Consider the following 22,753-nt stretch of genomic DNA (forward strand, 5'->3'; position numbering starts at 1 on the left):
ACAATCAGACCACAACAAAATATAGAAATCAATCTTCCCCAGTGTACTGGTCTCCAAGATGTGATGAGATTTACAACTTCCAGAATTTCTAAGAAACACAAATCTTGACTAGGTTTCTTAGAAATTCTGGGAGTTTCAAAACAACAGAAGAGCAGCAGATTGGCTAATATTGATGCAGATCTCCAGTATGTGATGCTGGAAACAGTACACATCATGCTATGACAAGAATTTGCTTGATAAGGGTATCTGGAATATGTCACAGCTGGCCTTCCTTTCCAACCATTCCAAATTACAAGTTTTCAAATTAAAATAAATTCGTTGCTGTATCATGCTAAGTTCAAATGCACTATGTCTTAAATATATGAAAAGATGAGTTCTGGGCATGGATTAAAAAGTAATTATCACACCTATTTATCCCAAATATCACAATTTTTTTACAGCTTTTTTCTAATTTGTAAACCTGGGCATCAGTACAGATCAGTACAGTCCATGGCTTACCTCAACTGAGCTCAACATTTCTGTTGCTAGTTGTTAAGTGAGTTTTGGCCCATTTTACTGACTTTTCTTGTCACATTTGTTAAGTGAATTGCTGCAGTTGTTAAGTTAGTAACATGGTTAAGTGAATCTGGTTTCCCCCCTCGATTTTGCTGGTCAGAAAGTCACAAAAGGTCATCACATGGCCCCTGAACACTGCAACTGGGTCATAAATATGGACCAAGTGCCAAGCATCTGAATTTTGATCATGTGACCATGGGGACGGCTGTCACTCTTGTGTGAAAAATGGTCATAAGTCACTTTTTTCAGAACTGTTGTAACCTTGAACAATCACTAAATGAATTGTTGTAAATCCAGGATTACCTGTACAGGGACTATGCAAGAAGATCAACACTTCACTACAATCAATTCTTGCATCTTTGTCTAGTTGCTTCAGCTTTCATCTGGATATGGTCTACCGCATAATGCATGGGGAACAAACTCGATTTCAATGAGGGCCGCATCAGGGTTATGTTTGACCTTGGGGGGGGCTGGGGGCAGTAGTGAGTTCCACACACCTTAGCTACTGGTTTGGAATCAGGAGCGTGCGCATGCGTGCACTCGCACATCCATGATACCGTCTGGGTGGCTGGTTAGTCTCCCGCCAGCACACCACTACCCATTCACCCAAACCGAGGCGAACTGGTAGAAACCTCCACTGGCTGGGGGGGCCTGGCCAGCTCAATGTCACTCTTGTCGGGCCCAAGCACTTTGCCAGCAAAAATGGGCTCCCGAGCTCCGTTTTCAGCTGCGACAGCTTCCTGCAACCCTCTGCCAGAGAAAAGGGAGTTCGGGAGGGCTGCATGTGGCCTTCTCAAGTTCTCTTTTCATTGGCACAGGCACTGTGGGCCAGTCCTTTGCTGTTTCCAGGGCAGCCCCGCGGGCCAGATCTAAGCACCCTGTGGTCCGGATTCAGCCCGCGGGCCTTGAGTTTGACACCCCTGGCATAATGGATGGCTGCAAGCAGTACAGCATTGATACTTAAAAGGAGTCTTATGTCTAGAGATAACACATCCCTAAGTAACCAACAGTAGAAAAAAAATCAATGAGTATAACCAATATCTTCATGATCTCTTTCTGAAAACCACACAGAGAATTCTGTATCTGTTATAGAAAGCTGCATGAGATGGGCTTTGATCTGCTCCAAAAAGGCAATTATATATTTGAACAAACGGCCCATTTTTAATTGAACAAGTTCTGCAGTGCTTCTTCCCTCACCCCTTATCATTAACAATTTATGCTTGCCCAATACTCACATGTTCCAAAACCATTTAATGGAGGGGAAATACCATTAAAAATGCTTCTTTCTCTCTTGGAAGTTTCCAGGAATGCATTTTTCTTTCTCTACTTGACATGCACAGCTTGATTTTTAAAAACTAAGGTAAGGGCAAAAGTACATGTAACAGAGGATATAATGATGTCCCCCAAAATAGCAACTCTATGTCAAATTCAGCTCTTTCATCGCAGATGGTAGTGCTTAAATATATACTGTATATACCATGACATCTACTTGTGTGGGATCTATAAAGAAATCTTAAACAAGAAAAGTTGCTTTACTTTATAACTTAGCCCATATTTAGTATAGCTTCAAGTCTAAGCACATCTTCTTTTATGTTTGATTAGTTCCTCCTACTAATTTCAAATTCTTTAAAAAATTGTTTGCTCCATCACTATAACAAGATTGTTATCACTCTTCTGCTATCTAAATTATTGTACTCTAATGAGCTGTACATTAACACAGAGTCCTAGACCCAGTGTCAGCAACATGCAGCTCCCAAGCTGCATGCGACTCTTTTGTCCCCCTGCTGTGGCTCCCTGCCGGCTGGCTGGCCCCGCCCCTTGCCCTTCCCTCCCAGTCACTCCTCGCATGACCTGAAAAGGTAAGGGTGACAGCAGGGATGGGGACCTGCTCCATATTCCAGAGTGAGAAGGAAGTACCCCTGTACTTTCCTCTCATCTCGCAGGCACTTCTTCCAGTGCTTCTTGGTGCTGCGTGCACCTTGGTCGCTCGGGGAGATGCGCAATTTTCTCTCTGCCCCGAGACACTGGTCCAGCCCAGCTGTGGCTGATGCTCCGTGTCGTAATGGGATCCAGGAGGAAGAGGGGATACCATCTCCCCCATTGTGAAATGCACTAAATTTAAATCTGCTGCGCAAAGCGCTGCGAGAGCAGCCAGAAAGCCATGGAGGAGGCAAGAGATAGAGAGCTTCTATCACTAAGTGAGATCACTAAGTTATTAAGTGAATCACACGGGTTCTTATATGAATCTTGTTTCCCCTATTGCGTTGCTTGTTGGAAACAGGCTGGGAAGGTTGCAAATGATGTGTCCTGATGTGTCATGTGACTCCAGGAACCTGCAACCATCATAAATACTTGTCAGCTGTCAAGCACCCAAATTCTTATCACATGACTGCAGGGATGCTGCAACATCATAAAAGCAAGGACTGGTTGTAAATTGCTTTCTTTTCAGCCTTGTCGTAACTTCAAACAGTCGCTAAAAAAATTGTTGTAAATCGAGAACTACCCACAATACTGTATTTGATACAATAAACAATGTTTTATTTTACATGAAAGAGTTGGTGCAGCTCTGAAAAGAATATTATAAAGTTTAACTTCTGTGATCAACTGACCATCATTTAATATGATCTAAAAACTCTCAACTTGGTTAATCTTAACTAAGACGTTTTGAATTCTCAGACAGGATAGTAAACATACCTGAAAAACATTAGCCTTAAGAAAAGATGCATAAAACTAACCAATTTACATTCCCTTTTCAGCAAAATAAGGTTTGAATGAAGAATATTTCCATATAGAAACTTATATCGCATGCTTATTAATTTATTTGTCATTTGTCAAATTTGTACAGCAATGTTTCTCTTCATGTATTTTTTTTTTAATTTTTGATTTATATGCAGCCCTTCTACGGAGATTCAGGGTGGCTTACAGTGCGTTAAGCAATAGCCTTCATACTTTTGTATATTTATACAAAGTCAGCTTATTGCCCCCACAAACTGGGTCCTCAATTTACCTACCTTAGAAAGGATGGAAGGTTGAGTCAACCTTGAGCCTGGCAAGATTCAAACTTACTTTAATTGCAGACAGCTGGTGTTAAATTACAGTGCCTTGTCTGCAGAGCTATCCAATGTATTCCTCTACATTTACAGTAAAGGAAAAGTTAATGTAATAGTTGGGGCCACCATATCATTTTATCTGGAACAGTCAAGAAATATGTTGCAATCACACCAGCTATTTTTAATACTTTTCCATTTACACTCAAAATGGCCAAAAAAACCACAGAAATTTTTGACTCGTCCCAATATACTAACCACAAACCAGACATACTAGTGAAATTTTTCCATCCAAAAGTGAAGAAAATGCTGTGTCATTTATGAAAGATGTTTGTGTCTGCAGTTCGATTTATAAAGCCCTTAGAAAAAAAACAAACTGCTTCATCAAGTCTTCTCACTTTAAGTAAAACATTTAATCTGCATAAAATATCTCAGATGTATATGTGTTGTTATTGCATTAAATGTGTTTATACACATGCAGATACATGCATACTAAAAAATACAGGTGATCCTTGAGTTATGACAGTTCATTTAGCAACTATTTGAAGTTATGACATAACCCCACCCCCAAGTACTTACAACACAGTCCTGAAGTTACGAATGTTCCAACAGCACAGCAGTCATTCACACTTATGCATGACCACAGAGGCACTGCAACATTCGTCCTGCCTATTCCTCCCCCACCCCCACCCCGGGCGGGGTCTCCACCTTGTGATGATCTAGCGAGCTGTCAGTTCCTTTTTCTGCTTTGGTACATTCACGGAGAACAGAAACCTAAATTAGTACGAGATCACTACTGATCTCACGTGTCAATATTTTGTGTGGCCACCATTATTTTCCAGCAATGCCTTAACCCTCTTGGGCATAGAGTTCACCAGAGCTTCACAGGTTGCCACTGGAGTCCTCTTCCACTCCTCCATGATGATATCACAGAGCTGGTGGATGTTAGAGACCTTGTGCGCCTCCACCTTCCATTTCAGGATGCCCCACAGATGCTCAATAGGGTTTAGGTCTGCAGACATGCTTGGCTAGTCCATCACCTTTACCCTCAGCTTCTTTAGCAAGGCAGTGGTCGTTTTGGAGGTGTGTTTGGGGTCGTTATGTTGGAATACTGCCCTGTGGCCTAGTCTCCAAAGGGAAGGGATCTTGCTCTGCTTCAGTATGTTACAGTATATGTTGGCATCCATGGTTCCCTTAATGAACTGTTGCTCCCCAGTGCCAGCAGCACTCATGCATCCCGAGACCATGACATTCTCACCACCATGCTTGACTGTAGGCAAGACACACTTTCTTTGTACTCCTCACCTGGTTGCTACCACACATGCTTGACACCATCTGAACCAAATAAGTTTATCTTGGTCTCATTGGATCACAGGACATGGTTCCAGAAATCCATGTCTTTAGTCTGCTTGTCTGCAGCAAACCATTTGCAGGCTTTCTTGTGCATCATCTTTAGAAGAGGCTTCCTTCTGGGATGACAGCCCTGTAGACCAATTTGATGCAGCGTGCAGCACCAAATTTAATATACCTGCTCCCCCTTCACATCTGAGACCTTGTACCACTAATGAGTCAACTGACACCAGGGAGGCAAAACAACTATTTGGGCCCCATTTGGACATTATCACTTAGGGGTGTATTCACTTTTGTTGCCAGCAGTTTAGACATTAATGGCTGTGCGTTTTGTTATTTTGAGGGGACAGCAATTTACACTGTTAAACAAGCAGTATACTCACTACTTTACATTGTAGCCAAGTGTCATTTCTTCAGTGTTGTCACATGAAAAAATATAATATTTACAAAAAGTGAGGTGGTATACTCACTTCTGTGATATACTGTGATATATATACACATACACACAGAGAAGATATTTGGAAGAGGGAAGAGTTTGTTGTAACTTACATCACAAGAATAAAACCTATCTTTTAACCTTCTGTGTTTTTTCAATAGAAATAATTTCAAAGGGCAATGAAAACATAGTGGCTAGATTCTAACACTGTAATTCATACATACATACATACATACATACATACATACATACATACATACATACATACATTCCAAAGAATTTCTCAAGATGAGCTTGACAACCAGAAGAGATTTCTGTTGATTTCTTACAAATAATATGAAAGCTGTTTTTCCACTTATTTTCCAGGGGTTGTTGTTTTTTTCCAGCCTCTTAGTCTAGCTTATAGCCCTGGGACAAAGATTCATTAGAGATCTGATCCTGCTTAGTTTTTCCATACTCAGCCAAAGTCAGCTAAGCGTTGTCAGCTGAGACAAAATATTATATACATACAGACATGCATGTATATATATACACACACACCATTTTACATATAACTGCATACTATTATCCAAACACATTCTCATACCTTAAGTAGAATCAACATTTTGCTTTCTAAGAAAGAAAATTTGTGAGGAATTATCATTTTCATTCAAGAACCCTGGTCTACTTGGATGTTAATCTAACAAGTTTAGCAATGGAGTTTGCATACAACTGTAATTTAAAGGGTTCAGGTTTTTTTCCCCCAACAATAATCATTGTTTTCCAAAATTATACTCCTAATTCCTTTTCCATTTTTTCCACTTTTGTGAAAAGTTAACCAGTTCTCTCCAAAATATCACCAATACTTTCATTATATTATATATATCACCAGAGTCAGTTGATAGTGAGATGTAAACATAAAAATTAGAGAGAGTGGGGGAGGAAGGGAGGGGAGGGGAGGGGAGGGAGGGGGAGAGAGAAAAATATAGATAGAAAGATGGAGTTAGAAAGAGAGAAAAAGAGAGAGGGAGGGAGGGGAGGGGGAGAGGCAAGAGAGAAAAATATAGATAGAAAGATGAATAAAGAGAGGCAGGGAGAATAAAGTCTTTTATTCAATTGTTTTCCGATGAATAATGTTTACAGACTTATTATTTATCTGGATCCTTGGTGCTCATAAGCTTTGTTGTTTTCTTTCATTACTGAATGTTACTGATGGGTAATGAAACATCTGCAAGAAAACAACAAACCTAGATATCACTAAGGACCTCACAGTTCAATCTTGAGCTACAAATATTCTCTTTTGTTATTTATCTCTCAGCTCACTGATCCAAGAAGATGACAAAGAGAAAATAAGCTAGCAAAGAATGCAGATTTCTATTAGCATATTTTTCCCTTTATCAAAAAGTACCGTACTTATTTGTTCATCTCATCAATGTTGTTTTAAAACCACCTTCTCTTTTTACACCCATCATTAGGCCAATCAATTGGGACATTGATTGGGGACTAACAGTTCAGTTAGTGACCATTGAAAATTACAACAGTGCTGAAAAAGTGTCTTATGACCATTTTTCACATTTCTGTTATAGTATCCGCATGGTCATGTGATCAAAAGTCAAACTCTTGGCAACTGACTCATATTTTTGACGGCTGCAATGTCCCGTCGTAATGTGATCATTTTTTGTGCCCTTCTGACAAGCAAAGTCAATGGGGAAGCAAAGCCAGATTCAATTAACAGCCGCAATTACTAATTTAACAAGTGCAGTGATTCACTTAACAACTATGGCAAGAAAGTTCATAAAATGGGCAAAACTCACTTCACAAATGTCTCGCTTAGCAACAGAAATGTTGGGTTCAATTGAGGTCATAAGTAGAGGACTACCTGTATTTTAAGATATATTAGTATCAATATATTTTAACGAAAAAGTATCTCGGTTAAAAGATTCCAAATTCAACATGCAAGCATTCAGGTTGGTAGAACTTTTCCTCAGGCAAGATAACAGATCCCCAAAAGCAGGCCAAGCATGAGGAAGGAATTTTTTTTTTAACCTACTGTATTTGAATTTATTCATAATGTTAAGATGAAATGAAAGAGACTAAAGACATTCAAATTTTCTACCAGGAATGTAAGTTGTTTCAGCTTGTACCAAGATCTCTCCCTTTGAACTGCTGAGTTCAATAAACAATGGGGTTGCCATTTTTGTAATACCTGTGTGCATCTACTTTGTGCAATTTGGAGTGTGTTCCACTTTTCTGGAATTCTCACAGGTAAAAATCTTCCCAGGTTTAAAGAAAATGTACCCACAATTATGCTAGTCTTGAGGATAGATGTTTTGGCACATTTGCCCCTTTTATGAGTTTCGAAATTGGGACCACATCCAGAGAAAGCTTTGTTATAATCCATTAAAAACACATAAAATGCTCAGAAAGGGACTTGGACTTTATATTATAAAGATCTGTTTGGCTCCTGTTAAGTGCTTTCAGTTATTATATTCTGCTAATGTTATTAAATGGCTTTTTTGTAATATTTTAAAACTCTCCAGCCCTATATATTTAAGTGAATTTAATTGCATTTGCGCTGCTAATAATGACATGTAAAAAGACTGCTAACTTTTACATCTTTTAGAAACATTATTTAGACCCCAAGGTCTTGGATTATGCTTCTTACCTTGGAAATATCTGGACAATTTTTCAAAGGGTCTTCTTTAAGATTACAAGCATAAGGTTTCTGCTTACATATGTATATATGTATGCTGTGCTTGTTCAGTTCCTAAATTGGCTTCACACATACTAGCATCTCACTTACTGTGACTTGTTTGGTGTTGGCTTAACAAACTGATTTTATAAACCATGGTTTTTTTAAAAAAAATTATTAACAATAATAAAAGATAATGCAAAATAAGATTAAGAGAAAAAATAAAAGAAGAAAAATATAAGGAAAGAACAGAAAATGCAGGAAATGGAAGAAAAAGGAAAAAAGGAAAAAGAATAAGGTATTTAAGGAAGCGATTTTCAACTGTATTTACAGCAGTTACAAACTTAATATCACTTCCCCTGTTTTCAAATTACATTACATAGATCATTTCTTTCCATATCCAATGTTTTTCCATTGGTAAATCCAAAGTTCATTAATTGAGTTATATTTTCAGCAAGAAATCCATAAAGGGTTATCATACCTTTAAAGTCCTACATGGGTCAGGGCCAGGTTATCTTTGAGACCACCTTCTACCGCATAGCTCCCAGCGACCGGTAAGATCCCACAGAGTTGGTCTCCTCCGGGTCCCGTCATCTAAACAGTGCCAGCTGGTGGGCCCGTGGGGAAGGGCCTTCTCTGTGGCTGCCCCAGCTCTCTGGAACCAGTTACCTCCTGAGATCCGGACCATCCCCACCCTATTGGCCTTCCGAAAAGCGGTGCTGGCTTTTCCGGCAGGCCTGGGGCCATTGATCTCGCTGTTGCAATCTGGCGAGATCCGGCCATGAATGGTGTGAATGGGTTTTATTGTTTTTAATGTTTTAATTTTTAATGTTTTTATATATGGTTTTTAAATGCATTGTAAGCCACCTTGAGTCTTTGGAGAAAGGCAGCGAACAAGTTGAACAAATAAATTTAAAAAAATTGTATTGCCTTATTCCTGTCAATTTTGTATTCCTTTCTCTTATGTAACATTCTACCATTGTTAGTCCTTGAATTGACATTAAATCTGTACAATCTATTTTCTATCCATATCTTCTTCCCATCCTAAAAAAAATTTCAAGACTTCAACTGTATCTCCTTACTATTTGCACCAAGTTGTCCAATAAATATTCTTAGTCTCAGTCAGAATTCTTTCTCTTATAAACCTAATAGTAATCCATTATTCATATCATTTTTTTCATCTCTTGAGAATATTTGCATTTCTTCTATTTATTATTTCTATTTGTTTTCTAAAATTTTGACGTTAATTTGTTTCATCTCTCTACTCAATTGTCTTGCAGATTCTTCCAATGTTATCAGCTAACAAACTGATTTGTATGCCAAGGTTAGTGGAAGGACTTTGTAAACTCTATTTTGCGTCTCACAAAATCTTTTAGGCTTTATGACTAACAATTCAGCAGTGATTTTTCAGTGCAGGCAAAATGAATGTATTAAGCATACCAGGTCTCTTTAAAAATTTAAGCAGCCACATAAAACACATATATAACATCAAAGTGCAGCTTTCCATTTCTCTGTCAATATCATATATGCCTTCTGAAATCCAGGCTGCAATGAGGTGAATTCCCCAGGCAAAAAAAAAAAAAGTTGTTTTATTTGTGAACCTTACCAATTGTGACTTATTGAACAAACCAAACTAATGTTGGCTTAGTCATGTCATATCTTTTAGCTAGAATGTAGGGGCCAAGGGCTACATTTGGTTGCTACTCATATGAGCGAAACCAAGTGTGTTTGCTAAAATAAGCTCTATTCCATTCTAAGCAATGCACCACCTTTAAATAAGAAAAATTATAGACTTTTGGGTAAACAATGGGCTATTTAGAGAAGGATAGAAACTGCAAAGATTTTGTTTAAACATCTCCTTTTATCTCACAATACATCTGGAACATATTATTGGAAAAACAACCAATGGAGCTGTTGCTCCCTAAACCCAAAGCTGCTGAAACATTTTGCCAAATAAAATCAAGATTTGTGAAAGTAACTACATGGATACTAAAAGCTAACCTGCTTGTTCAGCAATAAATGTATCCAGTACATCTCTTCAGACACCCAACAGAAAATATAAATTTGTAGTCTTAGGTAGGAGTGGTATTCACTTACCTTAGCTACCGGTTCGCAAATGGGAGCGTGCGCATGTGCAAAGCATCAAAAACGGGACGTGATGACATCCAGGCAGGTAGGCAGAGCCTCCTGCAGCCACCGCTACCAGTTTGCCCAAACCTGATAGAACCAGCTGAATAGCACCACTGGTTTTAGGGAATTAATAGTGTTCATTGAAACGTATTCTCAAATAATGATGCTTAGGATTGTAATGAAGTGCTTTTTCTTTGATATAGAATAGTAAAATATTTGTTCTATGAAAACAAAAGAATTGAATGCCAATCTGGAAACTGGTCTCCATGCCATCAAGCCAATACGGGTAACTACTAAAATGAATTTATTTGTAATTTGTCTAGCATGCTGTAAATTACATGAGATGCTGAAGTTGGAAAGAGCCATTAAGTTAAATGACATATAGCTTGTAAACTATTACAAACATAATAGTGAAGGACACTAAATAATTATATGGGAACAGCAAGAAGTGTTAAATGCAACATCAAGGATGTCTATCATATTAAGTCTTAGACAATCATAGTTGGAAAATGAAGAAAATTAGAATTAGATGAAGTTTTGCAATGGGCAAATGCAATAATGTAAGGAATGGGTAATCTGGTTTTGCAAAGAAAATACTGGACCATATCACAAAGATCTCTTACAAACAAATGAAGATTCCATATTACCAAATGGACACACTGGAATCAAATGAACTATGTAATTGGATTAAAACAATATAATGAAGATGCAGAAGTGTAATACAGTTAGTCAAATTCCTTCCAGGTGCAAATCGTAAAGCAGATTATAAATTCTTGGTGTCAAGCACATGGGTTAAAAGATAAAAGATTACAAATAGGCAAACTTGCTAACTGTTTATGATCTGAAGGGCATTCAGTCAGAATATAATGTAAGGAACAGATTTGTTAAATTTAATGTATACTTTTATATTGATATAAAAGTAAAACCATCTGACATCTAGCAAGCATGGATAAAGAAAGTCATCTCTAACAAGAACAGAAGCAAATAGGGAAATAAGAAAAATAACATGTTTTTTAAGTAATTGCAGAGAGGTAGGCAAGAGATAATCACAGGACACCTCTATAAAAGGGATAAATTGCTTAAATGAAGATGGAAATACTATTTTATGCTTTGTAAACTGAACTAAAGAATTATAAACATTAGCGACAAGATAATAATTTTAGGAAGCCATTCTACTAGACAACAGTTAGTAGACCAGCTGTCAATAAGAAGAGTTCAGGAGAACATTAAATATCTGCTGAACTGTCTAAAACACTAATAGCTTCATCAGGGGAGTCAACCTATACTCCAAAGCACCAGAAGGCAGGACAAGAAGCAATAGATGGGAACTAATCAGGAAGAAAACTAGAAATAAGGAGAAATTTCCTGGTTAAAACAATTAATTGCAGGAGATGACTAGGCTGAACCTGAGAGAGGGGTCAAATGAATCATAAGTCATGAATCCCTGGTTGCCTGCAAAAGATCTATGTCCAGCACATCTTGAATGCTTTCTTACTCTGTTGGTAGGTCAGATTTTTGTAGAGAGTTTAAGCTTACAATAAATCAGTATACTCATTAGAACGGTCTCCCGATTTCTCTGGTGCTTGATATCAATTAGTGGACCAGTTTGCTTTCAGAATTTTTGAGTGCCCCATCATTTTAAGAAGAGATTGGACAGCCATTTATCTGGTATAATGAAGGGTTTTCTGCTTGAGCAGAGAGTTGGACTAGAACACCTCCAAAGTCACTTCAAACTCTGCTATTCTGTTCTGTTCCTACATCAACAAATATGACACAAGTCTTGCAATTTACAGATTAGAAAAGATTGGTATATACATCTAAATCTAAGAAAAGAGACACAAGTGCTTCTTATCATTGCCTGATAAATTTAATAAATAAAACAATGAGAAACCAGATACCGAATCAATTTCAATCAATGCAAAGTTTTATGTAAGATCTTAAAAAGACGACAAAATTGTCAAAGGAACAGGTAGATTTTAAAAAAGGCAGAAGGACCTGCAATCACAAAGCAGGTATCCAAGGTAAATTGGATAAGGGGGAAACAAATAAGAGTATCAAAGCAAATTTACCTTTGTTTCACTGATTTTGGTTAAACTGTGCCAGAACGTGGAATATATTAAGGCTAGAGCTGTAGTGCCACAGAGATTAGAATGCAGTATTGCAGGCTAACTCTGCTCACTACCAGGTGTTCGATCCTGATTCAGCCTTCCATCCTTCCGAGGTCAATAAAATGAAGACAGTGATTGTTGGGGCAATATGCTGAGTCCGTAAACTGCTCAGAAAGTGCTGTAAAACACTGTGGACCAGTCTATAAGCCTAATGCTATTGCTAACAAATACCAGGAAAAGCTGATTCTTCTTCAGAGGAGAATTTCTACCCTAAACAAAAAGCTACTATAACAACTGTATTTAGGGAAACAAAGTAGCTCACAAGATAAAATGAAATAAAACAAAGATATACTGGCCCCACATCTGTTTAATTAAAATTTTCAGAACAGTAGAACTTGAAAAGGGAGGCAATTTGAAATAATGGTTAAGTATAGTCCTGCCTTAGGCACCAAGCCAGCTGGGTGACCTTGGCCAATCCCTCCTTCTCAAATCCTAAGAAAAAGGGAAGGACAAACTACTTCTGAAATCTTGCCAAGAAAACTTCAGGGATTATTCCAGGCAGTTATCAGGAGTCAAAACTGACTCAAAGGCACCCTTTCCTGCTTCAAAAACATCCCCAAACCCTGAAAGAAATGACAGCTGAAATCAAAACTGGTCAAAATATACTAACAACCTGAGATATGCAAATGATTTCCACCTTCTTAGGAAAAAAGCAATGGCTTTTAAGTCCACTATATGAGTAAAAAAGGATAACATAGTGTGTTTCCCTGAAAATAAGACCCTGTCTTATATTTTTTTTGAACCCTGAAATAAGCACTTGGCCTCATTGCCATGCCCTCAAAAGCCCGATTAGGCTTATTATCAGGGGATGTCTTATTTTGGGGAAAACAGAGTAGTTAGAAAACACAGTTTCAGACAATGTGTTCAATGGACATTCAGTTAATTCTGGAGAAGATATTAATAGCTTTATTCCCTTGGATTCAAGAGTAGATAAAGATGAACAAAACCTGAGAGGTTAATTTTAATTAAGGAAAGAAGGAAATTGCAGACTTCAACTAAGTCATAAAGATTTGGGCCAAGGGACAGAACCGAACTCATTTCCAATTTGTTTCAGTCTTTTCCCCAAAGTGGCCAGTTTTTAAATGGTCCTAAGTGGCATTGAAAGGATTACAAATAGTCCTCAGGTTATGACTGCAAATGGGACTGGAATTTCCATCACTAAGGTGATGCAATCGTAAAGCATAGCATCACATGACCCCCATCACTTAGCAACAATCCTAGCAGTCCCAGTTGCCAATATCATCCAGAGACCATGCAGGTCAAGAAGAAAAGATTTCACATGATTTGAATGCTACCAAGTAGGCTGATGGGAGTGTCACAGATAGTGAATGCAGGTGGGCATTACAGAACACAAGTAGGCAAGGGGATGCAACAGAAATCCATGGGATTTCAAACTGCAAAGTGGGGCTGCTTGGAAGAAAAACCAGCAGAAGCAATTTATGGAAACTATTTGTGGCCTTCCCTGCCAGTTTGCCACAAGCGAAGTCAGTGGGGGAGCCAGAAAATGGTGATCACATGATCACATCTGGCTGCGATGTCGTAATTCTGAACCCAAACACCCAGATCCCAATCATGTCACTGTGGGAACTCTGTGACAGCCAACACTCCAAGGACTAGTCATAATCCTCCTTGTTCAGCACAATCGTAACTGAATGATGGTAATGCATAAACCTGAACTATGTAAATCTTCCATTCCTATCATAAGAAGTTGTTTTAGCATCTTTATCGCTAAAGAATCATTTTAGTAAGACGTTGAACGTGTACTGACAACCACACAATTCTATCCTTTATGCTGTTAAATTAATGCCGTTCAAAATAATTTAAACAGGTATAATTCCCACAGAACCAAAAACCAGTTATACGAGAAACTAAGCTGGGGCTGTGAATCAACAAGGATGGAATTTACATGCTTTTTATGCTGTGAAGGACAATATACCAAACTTGCTGGCAGATATTGTAGAAACCTGTGTATCTTGGCCCAAACCAAAATTCTGCCTTCCCAAACAAAAGCAACCTAAGGTGGTGTAATAAGAGACTTCACTGAGCAGCTGTTTGAAAATAAAGATGGTTTTAATTTGCTTTTGTTCATGTTAACTCTTAGCAAAAGGCAACACTTTCAAGAGCAGAATCTAAAAATTAGTACACATCAAGTATAAAAACCATTCATTTGTTAAATACAAAAAAAAATTGATTAAATACAAAAACCAGCTCTTGTATTGATTAAGAGCTACATGGGAAAAGGTGGTTAAATTTGAGCTCATCCAGATAACAGTAATTTATATGAACTATGAAAAAGAACTAAAGTGATGATACAGGGGGAAAAAACTGCAATAGAGGCATTGACTGAAGAAACTGAAGGGGTGAACATTGAAGCACTGAAAGAAGGAATTTTAATAACCTCCATGCTGTTTTCTCACCTTCTCCAAAAAGATAAGATTTGCCTCTGATGTTGTTCTTTGCAGACCTTGAGAACCTAGCAGGGCAACTAATAAGTTAAATAGATGAAAAGAAAGCATGCCAAAGTCAGATTTCAAAACAACATGTCATGCTAATTGTAGTTTGACCATTGGTGGTGATATCCAACCATCTCTTTGAAGCTCCAAGAACAGTCTTTTACAGCTCCATCTAGCATACAAAGTGGCAATTTTGAGTACAGGTTGACCATCAGCCTACAAACTGGGAGACCACAAGTTCTAGACTCATCTTGGGCCAAAATTCTCTCTCAGGAAGAAGGTAAGCGCAAATCACTTCTAAAATCTTGCCAAGACAAATGCACGGATTTGTCCAGGCAGTCACAAGTCACCTGAGCTGAAGGTACACAAACTAGTGTACAACTGAGAATGAAATATCCTCAATATCCTCAGTATTTGGGGTTTATAGATTTGTATAAACTATAGTTTGTAATTATTTTTGAAGCATTCCTGTCATTCCCAATGCTTGATCACATACACAAAGACATACAGATACATATCCAAAATATCTGTAATCCCAAAAGGCATTTATGTCTAAGCCTCAGTGACAAAGTTGTTTGAATATAAGCTCTCTCTCTCTCTCATTCTCTCTCTCTCTCTCTCTCTCTATATATATATATATATATGTGTGTGTGTGTGTGTGTGTGTGTGTGTGTGTGTATGTATGTATGTATGTATGTATGTATATATATATATATATATATACATACATACATACATACATACATACACACACACACACACACACACACACACACATATATATATATATATATATATGAAGCTTTAGTCTTTGCATTCAAAGTCTTTTTTAAAAAATTGGTGTATGTCTGAGTCCACAATTAAAAATGCAGAGAAGAGGGATGAAAAATGATTCAATCTGTTCTTTATTATAAAACAAAGCAAAAAAAAAGTATATTTAACCATACCTGATTTTGTTAAGTCTTCTTGTTTACAGCAAGTTCTGTCTCCTGCCATGTAATTAACTTTTCATTTTCCTAAAATAAAAGGGCCCTTCTAACCATAACAAAAGATGTAATTTGCATTATACTAGGTTTACTTTTTTGGAGCACTGCTTCCTACAAAAGCATTATCAGCTCTTGAGAATACAGCTCTGCTTCTTAATTTGAAAAAATACTCCTCTGACAGCCTGCATTCACATAATTATGTCGGAAGGAAAAATAGAAGAGATAATTCAATACATTTCCGTCACAAACTTGATCCTACAATTCAGATGTGTATTATATTAGTGTTGAGCCCTGTGTTGTTTTACATATAAATACGTTCCCTAAATAAGCTACTGTAGACCACAAGGCTTTCTTACCAAGTAAATTTGTAAATCTCAGGTTGCAAACATGTATAGTCATAAAGATTTCTAACGGGTACTAAATCCCTATACAAGGATTGGGGATACAAGCATTGGGTATGGAGCCTGTCCATTAGATCATAAGTCTTGACAGCCATAAAGCAGGCTGGTCACATGATCAACCCAATTTTATGGCCTTTTCTATGGAGGTCATTAAGCAGAAATGGCAACTGTGAAGTGAATGCCATGGTCATTAAATGAACCCATGGTTCACGATGGACTGGATTTTGTGAAAACCAGAAGATAATGCTAGGTTTCAACAAAACCATACTAAAATATTGTCACATGACCATATTCAAACAGCGTCCCAAATGCAACCCAATTGCCAAGAATTTGAAGTTCAATCACATGACTGAAGAGGCAAGTGTAGCAACCACCAGAACTTTGAATCCAGATTGAAAGTATCCCTGGGTAGGTTTGTCATAACTTCAAACAGCTGCCGTTGTAAATCAAGGATTACCTGTAGATTTAAATTGCTTATGATAAAAACATTACATTGCAAATAGTTTTATCTGCTATACCCGATACTGACTTTTGAACCTGGTCTTGAGGTTGAACAGCTGAAATCTTAAACATACTAATTTTGTTACATGATATTTTTAACTATGATGTGTGTATTTATAAATTCACAAATGCATGTAAGCACATGTATTTATAAATATGAATGATTGAAATAGATAATTATTTTTAAACATCAGCATTCAACACTTTTTACAATTTAATCTAAAACAAAATGTCGTAGTATAATGGAAGATAAATTCTCTTCTGTGGGAGATCCCAAATAAAACTCCCAGAATATCCAGATAAAGTTGGAAAAGCTGCTTGAAATATTGGGATGCTGTAGCCATAATGCAGAATGCTAACTCTGATGAACCTCAGATCTGACTCACATAGTGTGGGATCCCTTTTAGTGTGCTATCCCTTTAACAATTAAGACAAAATTCATGCACCACATTAGACGCTAACACATTATTTAAAATGCAAACTTATCACTGTATGTTATTTTTTATGACACAGTTGAAAATTAATCCAAACATTTTGAATAAACTTCCTCTAGTTTATACCTGCAACACACCAGGGACAGTTTAAAAGTTTATTATTCCAGTACAAGTATATGGCAAATTTTACCAGCCAGAAAACCAAAACATTGTTTCTGAATCAGGTTAAATGCACTGTTTCCTATATTCCTGCCTGGAATAGTATGTTTCAAACCAGATTTAGTAGAAGAGATGAGGAGTGGAGATACTAATAAAAAGTAACATTTCATAAAGATGGGAACATATAATATTTTAGAAGCCAAATTATCCATTTGAGGAAATGTTTTAAAACTCAGCAATTGATGCTTCTACCGTTAAGAGATTAAAGCATGGTGCACAGACTTCTCACTCAAGGAAAATATTAATATTCAGAGACATTCCCTTCAAAACATCCCCGTTTAAATATATAAAAACTGCAGTACAGAACCTTCTACAACTCTGGACTATATCTAGAGATTATTTGCGAATACCCATGTAGTAAACACATTTGGCATATGCAGAAATCCAAAAGTAAAGGCTTAAATTTAAGGGACACCTGTCTCATTAAAACATCAATAGGAACACCCAATGATTCTTCTCTTCAATATAAGGTTGCAACAATAATGTGTGTATGTACTATACCTGTGATGGCGAACCTATGGCACGAGTGCAGAGACGGCACACAGAGCCCTCTCTGTGGGCACAAGCGCCCTCGTCAGCTGCTCTCTGGTTTCCAGCACGCTGATCTTCACATATGCCAGAGCCCCAAAAACCCGAAGACCAGCTGGCCAGTCCACATGTGCGCGCCAGCCACCTGGTTTTCGGGTTTTCAGGGCTCCAGCATGTGCAAAGACCAGCACACGCATGTGCACTGGCCAGCTAGTCTTTCTGGGGCTCCGGCGCACCCAAAGATTAGCTGGCTGGAGTGCATGTATGCATGCCAAAAACCAGAAGACCAAAAGCTAGTCTCTGAGTTTCCAGGGCTCCAGTGTGTTCTGGTTTGGGCATTTGGTGTTGAAAAGGTTCGCCATCACTGTAATATACCTTTTAAAATGTGTGCTATTATCGCTGGATTAGTGTTTCTCAAACTTGGCAACTTTAAGATGTGGACTTCAACTCCCAGAACTCCCCAGCCAGTATGGAAAAGTCCACACATCTTAAAAGTTGCCAAGTTTGAAAAACATTGCACTAAAGGCACAAATGACCAGGCTCAAATTATCATACTTTAGATACATTATGCAAATATATAACTGTGTAGAGAAGTCTGTAATGCAAGGGAAAGTAGAAGGAAATAGAAAAGGACAACAGAAGCAAGGTGCATGAACTAAATTAGAGTGGCCATGAGTGCACCATGGACAACATAAGGAACAGATTAGTACACACTGGCTGGACCATACTAACCCAAAATGGAGTTTGTTGGATTATAATCTAGCAACCAGTATGAATGAACTCAGCTGCTTCAGTTTTATAATCCATGTTTTACATCTTATTTGCTGTACAAACCCAGTCAACTTTGCTTTACCTAACAAACCACAGTTAAAGCATGGTGCATTGAGATGCCTAAATCAGAGGTCATTCATCATCTCTCCATTTAACTTTGTTTCCCAATCTGGTCTCCCAATGTGGTGGGATTGGAACTCTTAGAATTCATTATCATGCTGGCAGAGAATTTTAGAACTGTAATTTTAATGCATTTAGACACCTTGGTAAGGGATTGATTTACTTATTTTAGAATAGAAAGTCATTTGTGCTTCTCTCATTGGATGAAAACGTATACTGCTTTTCATAATTTTGTATAGTGAAGAGCAGAATTCCTTCTTGTGCTTCAACAAGTATCAGCTCCTCCAATCCTGTCTTTTCCTGGAGATTAATTTTCCTTTTCATAACAAGATTATGATTATTGAACTTTGTGTGATGGTTCAGTGTACTAGCACATACCTCTAATAACTACTAAAGTATTTACACCTGATTTTCCAGGTTCAAGGGTCACATTTCATTTTCCTCAGTAGCCATTTCCCCAGCCTTTTGACTTTTATTCTACTTCACTATCCCTGCATTAAAGTCCATGAGTTTGGGCAAGGAACATGGTAACAAAACAGAACAAAAACACACATTTATACTTTCAGAGTAGAACTTTCCACTTCAGAGGCAGAAAAGAGCACATTAACCCCAAATATTTTCATGCCGCTGTGCGTTTTCTACAGCTACCCTAAAACCATCCTCCACTTTTGCAGCAATATGGAAAGACCTAGAAGTAAACAATCTCCAGGGTGAAAATTTGCAGCCATGTATATTCAGCCCAAGGAAAGTTACAAGATTTCATCAATGTTGCTCTTTCTTTCTTTCTCAACACATCCTTGGTATCAGAACTGCAAAAATTAATAAACATCGGAAACAAGCTCCTACAAGCCAGAAAGGCACGGTAGATTGTTTGATTAAGAGCAACTGTCCTAGACAAACTGCTCCTACACTTTAACACTTACAAGGATTGTCCCATTCACTGGTTGCTTGTGTTTCCAGGAGATAACCATGTAAATGAGAGCCCCATCTCCAGAGTGCCTTACCATTTGCCCTTCCCCTCTCAAAAGAGACATATTCTTGCATGTTGGCTGCTTTTCTAAAAATGCAGGAGAAAAAAAAATACCATTCCTCTGTGAAACTTGGCCTACACTACAACCAAAGGATTCTTTTTCCCCAATAACCCCCCCCCTTTAGAAATAGTTGTCCAACTCATGTGTTGCTCATGTTTATGTTTAACTAAAATGAGGTGGCAGCACAGCATTTCTTCAAACACAAAGAAACCTCCACCAAACACCATTTTTCCCAACAAGCATGTGGACTCCATGATTCTTTAATGTTTGTTTTCCATCTCCACCACCACCACTTTCCCCCACCTTGGGCCTGGACTTGCTTAGAAAGCCTGGGGCTGGATTTGAAATCGTGCAGGAATTACCACCCGGAGAAGAAACTTGCACACCGGGAGCAGAGTGGGAAAAGAACGGGCTAAAAGTGTGTGCGTGTTACGACCGCGGTCGCATGTTGTGCAAAGCTACGAGTATCTTTTGGTCCCGATGCAGTCGAGCACCGTACAGATCCCAACGTTAACTGCGAGGAGACCGATGAAGAGCTTAATCCCACCCGTGATATGGCCGGGAAGAGAAAGGCACGAGAGGCTCCCCAAAGCTTCGGGGACGAGCGGAGAGGCAAGTCAGCGGGAAGAGGAGGAGGAGGAAAGCTACAGGCCTGCTGGCGGGGCACTTGCGGGTTTCCCCGGCATCTAACAACAAAGAGTTGAGGCCCCAGACGTCACCCGCGACCCTTCGCAACTGTGTATCTCTCCACCAGGTCTTGGAAACAAATCTCGGCTCGCTCCACAAAGCGGATGGAGCTGCGCCCCCGGCCACGCCAACCCCTGTCGAAGAGCGGCGGGTTTCCTCGCCCGCGCTCTCGGCTGGCTTCCCAGCCGGCTGAAAGCTACAGGAGCTCGGCGGCGGCACTGGAAAGTTTACCGAGGTTAAAGGAGGGAAGCGAGGAAGCGGCCGCAGCTCTCCAACTCTCTTTCCCCGCTTCCTCAGGGAGCTTTTCACCTCTGGCTCGCGCGTCCCACCAACGCGCCTAAAAGGTCGGCGGGGCGAGGGAGAGGAGAGTCCCTCGCCGGTCCCTCTCCTCGCTCCCGCCAAGCAAGCAGCCTCAGCCCCTTCAGCCACCACTTTTCCTCTCCTTCTGCTCTGCCTGCCTGCCTGCTACCCTCCCCCTTCCAGGAAGCGCCATATTGATCCCAGGCGCCCTCGTTCACTCCCTCCCTCCTCCTCCTCCTCCTCCTCCGGCTGCGCCTTCTTCGCCTCTCTCTCTCTCTCTCTACCCCATCTCTCTCCTCAACCAGGCGCTCGCCCCCTCCCTCCGACAGCGGGTCCCTCCGCCGCGACCCCGGAGAGCGTTCCCAACTCACCTTGGCGATTGCCTTCCTGTACCTGGTGACGGCTTGTTCGATCAGACTCAAAACTTTCATGTTCCCGTCTCCGCAGGGCACGACCACCCGGGTCCTGCCGAAGCAAACGGTGACTTTCATCTTCTTTCTTCGGATCCTTCCTCCAGACACGGCCCTCCAAGAGAAGCGTTCGAACGACTCTCTCCACCCGAGTCTGGTTTGGCCGGCGACGGGAGCGCGATCTTTGGGGGGCTGTTTGCTCTTCCTGGGCCACCAGCGCCAAGCGGGAGCCCGGCCCGAGGGCGGGCGCCTCACCCTGCGGCAACCAAGTAGGCAGAATCGTGCCGCTATTCCGGAGGACTGGCCGACGGGTTCACATGCTGCGGGCCGGGAGGGGGAGGGCGCCGACAGCGCTACGCACGCCTGCTCGCTGCTTGTCGGCTGCCTTCCTGGCGCGCCCGCAACTGCCTGTGGCCACCTGTTCGGCGTCTCTCCTGAGCACAGCCAGGCGGCGGCTCTCACTCTCTTCGCCTCACTCATGTTGCGGAAAAGGGGCGGATTGTCTCCCCGCCAAGGCTGTGCGCGGTATTGCTTTTATTGCCTCGTTTCCCCTCACGCCCACTACCTGGGAGCCCGATTAAAGAGCCCTTCCGTTGTAAAATCAATTAACTCAGGGATCGGGGGGAAATTTTTCACCCTTCTTAAGTGTTTTTTTTTGTTGTTGTTGTTCCCCTAGCTGCATATAAAGTTAATCTCGTTTCGGTGGGTTACTTGCTTTGCTGCGAAGTTTACCCCTGTCCCCTAAAACTTAAGTCTTGCAAGCAGCTTTTAAAGGTCACGACAATTCCATGCCTTCTTACTTAAAGAAAAAGCCCACCACATTTTCAGGGCGGCCGAATTTACCAACTGCAAGGTAGTCCCCAATTTACAACCGTTTGCTTAGTGACCACCTGAAATTACAGGGCACTGAAAAAAGAGTGAATCGTGACCATTTTTCACACTTATGACCATTGCAGCATTCCATGGTCACGTAAGCAAAATTCAGATATTTGGCAACTGGTATATGGGCATGTGTCCCCCTGATACCACTAGATGAGATCGCTAGGGCTTGCTGTCTTAGAAGAGTGAGGAAAATCCTCAGGGACCACTCACACCATGGTCAGCACTTCTTTACCCTCCTATCATCTGGAAGGGGATATAGAAGTATAGCCAGCCACACAAACAGGCTGAAGAACAGTTTTTATCCGTGGGCTGTCAGACTCCTGAATGTGAAATAACATCATAACAATGGAGTACAATGGACTTTCAGGACAGCGCAACATGTAACGCAGTGATGGCTAACCTTTTATGTCACTGTGTGCCGGCCTGCATGCTGGAAATGGCCTGCAGAACCATCCTGTGAGGAATTTGCAGCCCTGCTGGCCTTCGCACACGCAGGAGTGCCAATACCCAGAAGCGCGGCAGTCTGCCGCACATGTGCAAGCCAGCACCCAAACTTCCAGTTTCCAGCAAGGATGCGCGCCTGACGAAAAGCTGGTCATCATGCATGCGCGTGATGTAAACCCAGAAGTTCAGGTGCCAGCCTGCACATGAGCGATGGAACGCCGCTCTTCCG

General features: G+C 40.1%; 1 protein-coding gene across 14 annotated transcripts in view; it reads right to left on the minus strand.

Annotated features, from left to right (window-relative positions):
- The window catches only part of PARD3 (par-3 family cell polarity regulator), a 650,052-nt gene extending 628,321 nt beyond the window's left edge, over window positions 1-21,731 (minus strand). For 8 of the 14 annotated variants that reach the window (XM_087893015.1, XM_087893013.1, XM_087893011.1 and 5 more), the window contains exon 1: window positions 21,160-21,731. In XM_087893015.1, the coding sequence (XP_087749141.1) occupies window positions 21,160-21,678 (519 nt within the window). In that variant the 5' untranslated portion in view covers window positions 21,679-21,731. The remainder of the gene's footprint in view (window positions 1-21,159) is intronic. The other 6 variants (XM_087893016.1, XM_087893014.1, XM_034402635.3 and 3 more) reach the window with 2 other exon arrangements.
- Between the last annotated feature and the right edge of the window lie 1,022 nt (window positions 21,732-22,753).

The sequence above is a fragment of the Pantherophis guttatus genome, chromosome 4, assembly GCF_059756535.1.
Source record: "Pantherophis guttatus breed Tessera chromosome 4, ASM5975653v1, whole genome shotgun sequence".
Lineage (NCBI taxonomy): Eukaryota > Metazoa > Chordata > Lepidosauria > Squamata > Colubridae > Pantherophis > Pantherophis guttatus.